At 44.7% G+C, this 13,245-nt stretch overlaps 1 protein-coding gene across 2 annotated transcripts in view; it reads left to right on the top strand.

Moving 5' to 3' along the window:
- The window catches only part of Rrp5 (Ribosomal RNA Processing 5), an 88,706-nt gene that overhangs the window by 13,604 nt on the left and 61,857 nt on the right, over positions 1-13,245 (top strand). For both annotated transcript variants that reach the window (XM_077645785.1, XM_077645786.1), the window contains exons 7-11: positions 761-1,134; positions 7,356-7,412; positions 7,530-7,590; positions 10,110-10,430; positions 12,879-13,010. In XM_077645785.1, coding sequence (XP_077501911.1) covers positions 761-1,134; positions 7,356-7,412; positions 7,530-7,590; positions 10,110-10,430; positions 12,879-13,010 — 945 coding nt within the window. The remainder of the gene's footprint in view (positions 1-760; positions 1,135-7,355; positions 7,413-7,529; positions 7,591-10,109; positions 10,431-12,878; positions 13,011-13,245) is intronic.

Below are 13,245 nucleotides of genomic sequence, written 5' to 3'. Positions count from 1 at the left end.
TTCCAGAAGGGAAGCCAAAATTATTTATTTCTGATACTGTTATGGCCCAGAGGGCATTATTAAGAGAGGCGGATCCCTTCTTTCCAGTCGTATGGGCAACAATATATAAAAATTTTAAATAAATTTAAGAAGTCGACCAGCTGCCCTTCGTTCGATCTTATGTGCAACCGCCCTGTGGCAGTAGTGCTGTTGCCATGGCTGTGCAGTGGAAGCAGATGAGTCGATTTAAAAAGGCTGTCTGTGTTCTCAACAGCAGCTTGAGGTGTGACTCATAAAGGTGGAAAAATGGTCTAGTGTTTCGCTAAGCCTGAAGAAAACCGGGCGAGTGCTATGGCACATCAAATAGCAGAAAGAGTGGGGACGCGTAGCACATTGCCCATCACGATAAAGACAAGCAGCTGAACGTGGTGATACATGAGCTCATAAAGCAAAGGGGCAAGGGACGCTGAGTGTGCTGTCCAGCTGGACGAGAAGCGGCTGATGGAAGTGGCTCCTCAAGCCTCGAAAGCAGCCAGGGAAACCATGTCCATTGTTCAGGTAGAATAGAGGTGGGCAAAGGCAGTGGCTATTGCCATATTTGAGACGTTCTTGAATGGGCTATGCCTCTCGTACAATTAATTTAATGCTTACACCTACTTCTCGATGATGAGATGTAGTATTTTTTATGTTGAAGTCGTGCCGCTGGTGTTTCACTCCTAGCTGTCATCTTCAACCCTGGAAGCATTTAAGTTAAACATCTCATGTTTCCTTTTTGCTTCAGTCGCAGGAAGAAGGGCTGGTGGTGAGCTGGCATGGTATCGAGGCGTGTGTGCATCGTAGCCACTTGCCTGGGCCCTGGGACAAACCAGAAGACATTGTTGTTGGTGAGACAATGGTTGGCACATTACTGTATGTGCAGCCACTAGTCCAACGACCCTACCTTAGTATTCAAGCGCCTTTGGGCCGGGTACCATTTGGAACAGTCCGCCCCGGAGCCCTACTAGAATATGCAGCTCAGGTTGTGGCTGTGGAAGCTGGTGCTGTGCACTTGCGTCTGGAGCCCAGTGGTGTGCGTGCTCTGTGCCCACGACCACTGGTATCTGATCAAGATGTGGAGGATGCACGCGACTTCATCACTGCTGGTCAATGCCTCAGGTGAGTGACTTACTTTAGCTGCAGGGTCAACACGGGTCTCTGGAGACACTTGAATTTGATAATCCGATATTTAAGGCCCTTCAAAATGCTTTTTTTTAGCTCTTGATTATATCTGTAGTGAACTACAAATCATGCTTAATGTGTAGAAAGGCTCATTAACTTAAAATCATTTATCTTATTTTTATATTTATTTATTTATTTATTTCCTCAAAGGTCTCATGCTGAGACACATTGCATGAAGTGGGGTTTCATGGCAAACAAAGATAACAAAATCACAATGAAATGTTTTCAATGAGCCGCTTGAATACTAGTGGATTGATGATGGCAACAGCTTCGGTGAGCAGGCCATTCCAGTCCCGTGCTGCTCGCAGGAAAAATGACTGCTAAGAGTTGCAGTATAGGTGTGTGGAGGATAAACTGTATTAAGGTGGCTGGAGCAGGCAGTGCGGTGTGGGCCATCACAAGGCAAAGAATGAGAAAATTTATGAAAAAGGTCGACATGCTATCCTACGGCATGAGGCTAGAGCAGGTAAGTTATTCAAGCTTTTAGTGCTGAGATGCTTAAATTGTAGGACTAATTAGATTGCATCATGTTGCGTGCTTCTCAACCAATTGAGGCAGTCATTAAGGTTATAGGGTGCGGGTCAAAATAGTATTAGCATACACCAGCTTCGGGCGCACGGCGAACTTGGCAGAATGCGAAGACGTGCATGTGCCCTTGATAGAAGCGCCAGTGGCTTGCTCGGCGTGCTACTGCGCGCCCGTCTGTGCCTCTGTATGCTTGGAAAGCCGGCGAGTGTTTTGAACTTTGGAGGGGAGCGTAGCAGCTATCGTCTACACTGTAATGCTATGAAGGAAACAGAACTTTCGGACCCCCAAGCGATTCGGCAACCTCGAGATCTGGAGCGAAAATGCCTAACCCCTCACTGCAGCTAAGGCTTACACTTTTGCATTACACACTCGTAATCATCCTGCGAGTTTTTTTAACCTAAAAAATGCGCACCTGACATTCTGGGCTGCTGATCAGCATTTCTGCTGTATCTCGCTGCGATTGGCCTGCGTGGCCGTCTATCACGAAATGGTCAGATCATGCCGTGATATGGCAAGCACTTTTTGAAGTGAACAATGCTAAACACCAGCGACGCGAACATGTCTGACCGCGTGCTTTTGTTGATGGATGGGCGGGCGGGCAGGTGGGTGCGCAGGCAAGCGGACGGACGAACAGACAGATGGGCGGATGGACATATGGCAGTTTCGACTCTCTTGCAAAAATTTGTTGCAACCTTTTTTCCCACGCGCCTCAACTTTTCTGGAAAAAAAATTGGGTTCATTACACGAATTTATATGGTATATACCGGTTTCAGCTTTTATACAGCATTGTTCACATACCCTCTTCAATGTTTAAAGGGTAACTCTGGGGGTTTTTCAAGATTCATGTACAGTAGGCTCTCAGATCTTCAAACTTCAAGGGACCAAAGATTTTTGTTTGAATTATCTGAAATATGAATTATAAGAAATTTGGTTTATGGTTTAGAGGGGTTTAACATCCCAAAGCGACTCGGGCTATGAGGGACGCCGTAGTGAAGGACTTCGGAAATTTCGGCCACCTGGGGTTCTTTAACTTGCACTGACATTGCACATTACACGAGGCTCTAGAATTTTGCCTCTATCGAAGTTCGACCGCCATGGCCAGGATCGAACCCGCTTCTTTCAGGTCAGCAACCGAGCACCATAACCACTTAGCCACTGTGGCTTTGAATTATCAGAAGTGCACCTTAAATATGATTCAAGTCTAAATGTGATTTGCTTTATGGACATTTATGCATACAAAAACTAATAACTATTTCACTATGCAAACAAAGACAAGTGCTTTAGCACAACACAAAATATGGGTGAAAGGCACTGATGTCTTTACTCAACTAGCAGTCTCCAACTGGCTGTATGGTTAAAAAAAAGTTCAGTAATGCATTGGTTTCCCAATAAAGTAAAACCACATTAATTGGGACCTCAAGAGACTGAAAAAAAGTGAAGTTCTAATAAAAACCTTTCAGAAAAGTTTTGAAATGCGGCAAATTTAACTGGTGAAAAGGTAAGCAATGGTACTCTACTTTTTAGTTAAAACTGTGTAGCAGTGGCAATTTTTTGCAACTCCGTCATGGTGTACTGCATTTCCAGCCATGAATATGAAAGCAGAACTGCTCCAAAATAGTAAGGCCTTCTGCGGCCTCCTTTACAAGTGTGACATGGTAGTGGTGGAGCCGCCACTCAAGGAGCAGCTCGTGATTGCGTATTTTCACACACATGACCGCATGAAAAAAAAAAAACGAAGGGAACATATTTGCGTCGGAACAGCGTGACGCCCAAAAAGAAAAAAATTACCAGCGACGCGTCAATTCGCATCCGAATCGGCGTGCAGCTGGCCTTGGCTCCCTGATGCATGGCCGATAGCCGATATTGTCATAGGCTGGTATTGAAGCCCAGAAAACGAAACTACAACCTTTATCCGTAAAGTTCCGAGACAGAGCGCATTTAAAAAAAATGCGTTTAAAATTGAAATTATTTGTGCAGCACCCCTTCGAAATAGTCTCCCTCGCAATCTATACACAGCTTCCAACTCTTCTTGAGGTCTTGGAAACAGTTGGAAAACGCTTCTTTTGGCAGGGCTGTCAGCTCCTTTGTCGTGGCGTCTTGAATGGGCTCCACGCTCCCCATCCAGAGAACTTTTAGGGCTCTCTTCACACGAGGAAACAGGAAAAAATTCACATGGGGAGAGGTCAGGCGAGTATGGTGCATGGGGAAGTACAGTAATGCTATGCTTGGCGAGAAATTTTATCACGCTGAGAGCAGTGTGCGGCCTTGTATTATCGTGGAGATGGCTCCATTGTCCAGATGCCCATAAGTCAGGCCGACGGCGTCGAAGTGCATCACGCATGTGTTGGAACCGCATCTGAGTTAATCAGTTGGAGGGGACGAATTTTCAGCTCATGCGGTGCCACAGATCTGAGGTATTCGACCTTGGCCATCACTTTTTCGCTTGTCAGGAGCGTTGCAACAAGCCAAAAAGTTTGAAATTAGTGAATTTAAGAGAATCCACAGTACGACTTTACAGGCTTTAAAAAGCATTGAAAATATAGCCAGCCAACCAAGATTTTGAAATTTGTTTGAATTAACTGAAAGTTCGAATTATGAGTTTAGTCAATCGTGAGTCTGATGTATTGTAAATTGTAATGAAACTTTTCTTCTAGATTTTTCTTCCCAGTTACGATCATTTCCACCAAGTTTGGCAGACGTGATGCAATTGATTCCTAAAGTGGATTGATTTTGATAAAATGGTTTTTGAAGTTTGTCGCTTCTGCGGCCTCAATTTAGGCGCCTGATTTCTGCAGGCAAAATTGCAACACTGCTTCTTGTATTTGAGTCTTGAATTGGGTCGTCTCAGATATTTATGAAAGCAATTGTTGTTTTCAGTTGCTATTTTCAGCCGTGCAACGTGCTTACGGATGTTTTTCCAATAATGTTTGTGATGTCATCACTGCGTCAACCGGAGCATTTGCCCTGGCTACGAATTGAGTTTCAGTTTCGGTTTGCTGTTCTTGCTGTTATAACGTAGTTCTACTTGGTATTTTGAAAAGCACGCTTGTGCTGGTGACGGTGGACTCTAAGGAATGTTATGTGAAAATTAACTCGGTGTTGGAAAAACCCCCAGAGTTGCCCTTTAAGTGATGGGCAAACCTTGCTTCCACTTATCAGCAATGGTCACCTCTAGGCTAGCTGCTTTCCTGCATGAAGGGTCTAGGCGCAGCGAAGAGTTCAGTGAAGGAGACGTTCCTCAGTATACTGTGTCCATAGTGGAACCACACATGTAGCAAAGCACTTTCATGTAATAGAGGAAAGAAGCATGGAAGGACCAAAGTACTGAGACATGTAGGTCAAGAAAAAAAAAAGTCAGCTCAAGTTGCCATCTACCTCATAATGAAGAAACAAATGGCAGTGTAAAGGCAGTACGGCACTTGCTCATCTTGGAGGTTGCAACCAAAATTGATGTATTGACTGGTCACAGGAGTGCTATCTGCAGGAAATTACTAATTAGCTGCACTTTTTTCTGACCTTGCACTATCAAGCTTTTACCTTATGATCATTTATAGTAGTTGCTGAAGGTGCATGCACTCAGAGAGAAAGCTGTTTAGTTTAGAAAAGGGCTAATGCAAAATAAGGAGCAAGTGCATGTGTAGTTTAGATCCTCATGATGAATACTCATCAGATAAGTACTGAAATGCACTAAAAAGAAAAATTAATGGCAGTTACACCCGTGGCAATGACAGCTTCTCTACGTTGTGATTTTGCACCTGCTTTTGCAGTTGTTGCATTTCCTATAAATGCTGCTGCCATGCATGAGTGGGTTATGATGGTTTTGGTCTTGTCGTGCGGAATGTTTGCAGTTAGCGTCCAAAGAGCAGTGTGTCCTCTGTTTGACCCGCTGCATGTTTGTGGCTCTGGCCTCCCACATACATGCAGCGTTCAGAGCACAATACTTTTCCTTGGTTGCATCCATGGCTTTTCCACAACACGACTGGTGTGCCACTTTGCTGATGGCATCTTGATCATAACTGCTGCACCGGTTACTGCACAGTCGTACAGAATGCTGCAGCATGCAGTCATTTCAGTATGTAATCTCGAGCAGTATTTGAAAGTGTTAGGCACTGTCTTGTCATGACCATGCGCTCCTCCTGATAACGTCTGAAGTTATAACATGAGGCGCAATGCACTGGTTATGTACACGGGGTGGTTACGGACACTTCTTGGCAATGAATACTATGTGTTTGCCAGGAAGGTTAATCTTAAAGGGGCTCTGAAGGGGGCTGTAGTAAAGTTGTGGTATACCTGTGATGTTAAAAGATGCTACCTCACAAATATCCTACAGCAAGAATTTTTTCGATGTGCTTTGTAGAAGCTTAGTTATCTGTAGTAAAAATTTGAATTTCTGAGTCCTCGCGCCTTTCCCTCTCCTCTCGTTACTTTTTGCACGCTGAAAGGTCGGCGCTCCTTCGCTGGCCCCACCGCCGAGAGCGGAGCTTCCTGAGCTGCCGGTGTTATGCCGCTTATTGGCCGCGGCCATGGTAGCTGCCTGACGTCTGAATGAATGTAACCAACAGCTATCTCTGAAGTGATATTCGCAGGAGTGGTGCGACGGAGGGGGTGGGGGGGGTTGCGGTCATGTAAAGGTAGCCGGAGAGGGCTTGCCAACTTTCGTGCGTGACTGTGTGTTCTTTGCTGCGTATAGAAGAGTGTTATTTTTGGATCAAGTGTTCGTGACAACACAGTGATTGAGCAAGTTGATGTGCTCTCCTCGGAAGGTGTTTCAGCTAGTACTGTACAAAGTGACGTACGGTATTACTTTTCTGCTAGTCTTTTGGAGTGTAGATAGACAAACCTCGATATAATGAACACGAATATTACGAATTATTGGCTATGTCGAACTTTCGTACATATTTTTGACAAACGCATGCAATTTATACTCTATATATCGAACGCGGTTGGCCATGAAACGGATATATCGAACCCCAGCGCCAAATTGTGCCCGTTCGGATGGCACGCGGCAGGCTCCGCTGCACTGCACAAATGACTGGTGGTGATGCGGCAAGTGTGCGCGCCAAGGTTTGCACATTTATCTCGCACTCGCCAACAGTGGCGTGTGGGTTGCAGTCCGGCAGTCAGCACGCATTCACCCCACTGGAAGCAGTGTCCTCGAAGCAGCAGCCCAGCTGGTTGTAAGCTTTCAGTAACAATCCTTCCTTCATGTCTGCTGTCGTGGAGGTGGTGAAAACGGCGATAGCTTTCTCTCTGATGTACCGCTTTCCACGCGACATGGTTGCGATGCGGGGAAGCCACTGTAGCCGATGCTTAGCTTGCGGTGCTGTGCGGGGAAGCCAATCTAACTGGCGCTCGTCTTTTTGCGGCTTTCGGAATATCCGCGAGCGCCTTCGAAGCGCCGCCAAAACCTGGGAGAAGGTCTCTCTGGTTCTCTTGTAAGGTTCGCCAGATTTGCTGTCTCTTCAATGACTAAATTGCACCACTGTTGTGCGTGTTTCTGACGAAATTTTATATTACGAATTTCGGCTATAGTGAACTATTTTACGATTTTTTACTTGTTCGCTATAACGAGGTTTCACTGTATAAGCTGAAGTTCATTAGTGAAATTCCTTTGGTTTTTCACACTGCAGCTGCCGTGTCATGGCCCTCAGTTATATGGACAGAGTTGTGGTCGTCTCCCTTAAGAAGTGAGTTATTTGCATTTTGATTTTTCGCCTTTATTTTTTCTGCTTCAAGCAGTTTTAAGCAAGAAAACTGATCTCTAATGCCTTGTGTCCCCCCCCCCACATTGTTTTGTTTTGCAGATCCATGTTATCAGAAAAATATGTTGCCCCTGAAGCTTTGGTTCCAGGAGCAAAGTTTCAAGTAAGCTTTGTGCCCCAAAGGCATCTTTTGTTTATTAGGGAGGGTCAGCTACTGGGAACTCCAGGATATGTGTTGGCTCCAAAAATTTTGGAATTGTCCAGGAAAACATTCGAAAAGTTTGTTTAAAAGGGTTTATAATTTAAACTATTTCAGGACAGTTTAGTTGCACTGAAGTGATTGTGAGCCACCACTCAAACAGTGCACCTTTTCCAGGAATATTTTTATATGGGCTTGGTAATAGCAGAATGATGTCACAGGCGAGCTGTTTTTCCATTTTCGAAGAACCACGCTGACATCCTAAACAGTTTCTCTTGCATGTCAGCAACTAGCCACCATAAGCGACATTCCTTCTACAAGCCTACACGTATGCCAAACAGGTGCACATCTGCACCTGTCCTGCAGTTGATCAACCATAGATTGATTATTGCGGTGTGCTAAAATACACCTAATGCAGTAACTGAGTCTGGAAGTGCAGTAATGCAGTGCTCAGCAGAAGGTTCGGGATAGTGCTCTAATCTCTCTTTACAGTGTGCCGATAAGCATATGGCAAACGTGTTACATAAAAAGAAATCAGAAAGCAAAATATGTACAAGCCATGCACAAATATAAAGTCATGAGTTTTGAGTACATAATGTTTGCTTCATGTAGGGAAATAAATGGCTGAACGGAAGAATGCAGGCATAGTAATCATTTCACTGATCAATCAAGATGATCGATGACCGAAAAATGCTTGCACCTTTCTTACATAGCAGCTTCCATTGTTGTGTTCACAGTAAAGCAGAGTTGATAAGGAGGTTGGCTGGACCTAAGGACAGTGGAAGCAGATTTTGGTTTTAAATTAAAACCATTAATTAAGTGACTGTGCATCTCAGCCACTTAGCTTTCTTTTTTTCTTCCTTCTGCTCTGACAAGCTGTTTTGCCCTAAAGCATTTTGTACTGTGAAAAGGAAAAAAAAAAAATTTTGCTTACTGGCAGTAAGATGATGGCCTGCCTGCAGAGGAGAGAAAGGTTAAAAACACGCAGTATAGGAAAGTAGATAGCGATGGCTTCATTTTGGGACAAAGGCTGTAGCCTTCACCACTTGCGCTGTGCCCACGCGTTAGACTTCTTCAATTCAATTAAATGTTTTGTTCTCCAGAGTACTAGAGCAGAAGATGCTCTGCAGATCAAATGTTACAAAAAGCACCGTAACATGATGCAAAGGAAAGTATAAAAAAAAGGGGAACTGTTACAGAGCTTATGGCAAATATTGAAATCAATTTTCCTGTCTATCTGCAAGTCTGAAAAGTGCTCTCATAGCGGTTTTGGAGAGCATAAGTTTACTGGCGTATGCTCTTGTTTTGTTGTGTGTGTTGAAATTTGTAGCCAAGGTGCCTTCGGTTTCAAAAATCTGTGATTAAGGTGAGAGTGACGTGAAGGTGTCATTAAGAAAACTCCATTCATGTGATGAGCTTTTTTAGTTGCTGGTTGTGCTCGGGTCGCAGGCACTCTCGTGGTGCTCAGGGGAAACTGTTGCTAAATGCACGTTGACCGATCAGTGAGTGGTGAGCTGCATTCTTTTGGTGAGAAGTATAGAAGGCTTGCAGAGGGCATGTTTTTGAATCTCCATTTTTTGCAGTATTGCAGCGAGAAGGCACAATGAGAACCGTTACCTTTTGCATATTTAGAAACTTGTATAGATAGTGGAGTTTAGACTTCTCCAGTGTGGTGTGATAGTGACATTGTTGCCGCACTAGCCGCCACAGTGGCTCATTGGTTATGATGCTCGGCTGCTGAACCCGAAAGACTCAGGTTCGATCCCGGCTGCAGCAGCTGCATTTCGATGGAGGTGAAATGATAGAGGCCTGTGTGCTGTGCAATGTCAGTGCATGTTAAAGAACCCCAGGTAGTCGAAATTTCCTCCACTATGGCGTCCCTCATAGCCTGAGTCGCTTTGGGACAGAAAAACTCCACAAACCAAGCCATTGTTGCTTCACTGGCAAAGCATCCAGTGCAAGCGACGGCAGTGAAGAAGGTGAAGGGAGCCCTGGCCTTACCAGTGGAGAAACTGCTTGCATTCCAGATTTGTTTCGCCTGTATGCCGATATATAGGGCCTAATAGAGCATTTGGGCCCTCTTTGAAGTGCCTTCGAGGCTGCACTAGGAGCTGCAAGGCCACCTTGACGTCAGACAGAAATAACGGATTCCTGTGGTCTTACGTGTAAAAAAGCGTCTCAGGTGTCGGTCTTTACCTGGTCAGTGGATATGTTAAAGCTGCTTTCGGTAAGGGTGTACTGCTACTGTGTGCCTAGTTTTTCTGCTATCCTGTGAGGTACACCTTAACGAGGGTTCACTGCACTTCTTTACACTGACAACAGGGATGACATATCACCACTAGGTGGTTCTGCTGCCAGCCTCTAGCCTGTGCCTAAGTATTGGTCCATCCTTTGTTCAGCCTGGTTGCTCGCAAAGCTTCTGTTTGTGGCGACAACTCTGTGAAAATGTGTGATCTGTGTCTTTTTTGTGCTTGTATGTACAGTGCACAGTGCGGCAAGTGCAGGCTTCTGGTGTGCTGGTCAGCCTGAGTCCATGGCTGGCAGGCTTCATTCAAGCCTTGCACCTCAGCGATCGGAAGGGAGAGAAGCCAGCAGTTGGATCTTCATTGCGATGCCGTCTGCTGCACGTCGATCGCAGCTCTGATCCGCCCAGGCTGCTTCTGACATGCCGGCGTGCCCTTGTTACTTCAAGGCGCCCCATTATAACCTCGTATGATGATGCTGCCCCTGGGAGGGTCACAGATGGCCTCATTGTCAGGGTCACACCAAAAGGGCTGCTTGTGACTCTGTACAACAATATCAAGGTGAGAGCGCTTTCCTTTTTTTCCACTCAAAGTTGTCAAAATTATTTTCCTAAATTTGTTGGTAAAATATCCGTTACAGCACCTTCTCATTTCATGGTGAATTTGAGCTCGCAATGTAATCATTGAAGAACCCTGAAGATTTTTACTTCAGTTGCGTACAACTCAAAAATGAAGAGCAAATGCCCCTGAGAGGTGGCCCTCCAACCAGTGGCATTGACTTGGTGCCACGATGTGATGGTCAGCTGCCTTGCACCTGCTAGTATGCAGCTTCTACCAATCATTGGAAGTGCAAGTCAGTTGACCGCAGCACCATTACAACAGGCCAGTGCCACTTTTGAAGGCTACTTGGCGATTTACACGAGTCCAAATCGGCTCATGCTTCTTTTGAACTCGTTAACAATGGTGGAGGGTTCTGAAAGGGGTAATGTTTTCATCTACAAGGTGCACTGTAGTGGCCTGACCTCAAAATGCATTCGACTCGTTTCTATTCAAACTTGACTAGTACTAGTTCTGGTTATTTGAAATTAATTTCAAATTTTGGCTAGTTGTGAGTGTTTTCATTCTTGTAGATTCATTAGGCATTTTTGGTTCATTCATACCTTTAGTTCCCTTCTGCGGTATCCTTGTGGGAAGAAGGCAGCTTGTAGGAGCACTTGCGGTCTCAAGAGACATTCATTAAGCTTTAGATAGGATACGGTATGAATATAGTTGTGCCCTGCTACAGTGAATGCTACTACCGTAGAGTACTACTTCCATCCCGCTGTCGAAGAGCCTTACAAGACCAATTTTCACCAAGCTGCCCAAGGCAGTGGCCTGAAAACCTGTCTCTCACATGCCTGCACTACCGAAGTTGCAGTTTTGCTTTCCTAATACTGTTTTACATGCTGGTCACATGGGGAAGCCAACCTTCAGGGGTCATTAAAATACTACCAGGTTCTTGGGACCTATATCTCTTGAACTTTTGTGTGAATGTGTAGTTTGTGCATTCATGTGTGAAAATTGCTTTTTACCCACTGCTGGGGTGGCTCTTGAAATCTTTGAATACCTTTGATTTCTTAACCTGTTTCAAGAGCTCTTGAAACTTCTTAAAATATAATGCGCACCTTAAATGTCTTGAAAAATTTGGATTCATTTGGTTTATCTTTAAAAACCAAGGCTGCATGGTGACTTGGGAGTTTTCCATCAGAATGAATGTTATGGAACACAGGGTTAGGATGGGGAAAGCCCGAAGCGACAATGCGGCACCCAGGCAGAACAAGGTTATGATGGCCTGCTTTCTCTCTCTTTATCTAATCTCTTTATCTCTTTATGGGCCAGGAATCCTTCAAGGCACACTTCCTGCTCCCCTTCCCCAATTTCCATTTTTCCTGTATGTGTTCTCTTGTTTCCTTAGTCTGTCCTCTTTTACAAACTGTTCTGAATAACTCGGTCTGAAAGCTGAAACCCACCGAGGGTGCATCATTTCCTTAAATATCTTGTGGGTGGTGAGGTTGCTTGTTTTCCCGGTCCTCTCCCTGGCTTCCGCTGTTCCCTCGCTCTCCAGTTTTTAAGACCTGTGTGTAGTGCGAATTGAAATGCCATGCCAGGTGGGAAATGAAAATTTCAGGCTGCTTGGCTTGAACACGGGGGTTATGGCAGGTGATGAGAATAGGATTGAGTGATCCGAATAGAGCAAAGTGCATGCTGTCGCAGAAGACTTTTGATGTGGCAACAGTGTGTGAACAGCTTTGAAAAGTCACCTGAAGAGCTCAAAGCATATCTCTAGGTTAGCAGCATGCAGAAGCAGCTCTGCTATTGGAAATTTTGTGCGTGCTGGCTAAGAATCATCCGGTATGTGTGCATGTCCGAAAAGGAAGACGCTGGAGAGGTCTGAAAATAAAAACGACGACAAAATTGCAAAAATGCTTGAATTTCTGTGGGAGTAGGCAAATATAACATAATTTCCGGACTCTAGTCCGCACCTGATGCAGGCATTGCGGGATCGTTCGGTGCTGCGGCATGTTTGTGTGCTTGTTTAAGAGGGGCAGTGGTTTTTTTCCTTTTTCTGTGTGACCCATAAAAAGTTTCCTTGTCCTTCTTAAATATTGCTCCCTTGTAGTCTTGAAATCCTGGAATTCTTGAATTTTAGGTCAAATTTTTTGTACGAACCCTGCCCACTGAATTGTGCCCAGTGGCTGTGGTGTGCAGCTGCTGAGCCCTAGGACGTGGGACCAAATCCTAGTCGTTTCTTATTTGGAGGTGAAATGCTGAAATGCCCGTCTACTATGCAATGTCAGTTGAACCGTCAGTTGAACCGTAGGTGGTTGAAATTAATCCGTAGCCGTCCTCTACGGTGCATCTCGTGTGTTGTTTTGGGGCATTTCCACATACTGTGTCATACCATTGCTTTTCTCTTTAATGTTCCTATGCTTTTCATGCCTTATAAATTGGGACCCTTTTACTGCTTAGGGCTGGATACCTCCACTGGAAATACCAAACCCTGTTCATGGCATTGAGGCAAACTATGCACCAGGCAAGATTGTCACCTGCCGTGTGATTGACTGCCAACCCTCTGAAGAGCGCTTGACACTGTCACTGAAGGTGCATTTACATTACTTTCTGTTGTCACATCTTTTACCTTTTTGCTGTCAAAAAAAAATTGCATTTGTTTTGCTTTAACCTTTATTAGTACACAGTGAGACGTTGACACACTGAGGACCTTGCTTTAGTATCTATGGTTTTCTTCCTTTTTGCATTCTTATGTTGTCCTCATCTTCTGTAAGCTGAGTAGCGTGCATACATTCTCTTGCACATATATTGCAATTGTCACTTTAAG

This window comes from Amblyomma americanum, chromosome 1, assembly GCF_052857255.1.
Source record: "Amblyomma americanum isolate KBUSLIRL-KWMA chromosome 1, ASM5285725v1, whole genome shotgun sequence".
In the NCBI taxonomy this organism is placed as follows: Eukaryota; Metazoa; Arthropoda; class Arachnida; order Ixodida; family Ixodidae; genus Amblyomma; species Amblyomma americanum.
This window is presented reverse-complemented; position numbering and strand designations above follow the sequence as displayed.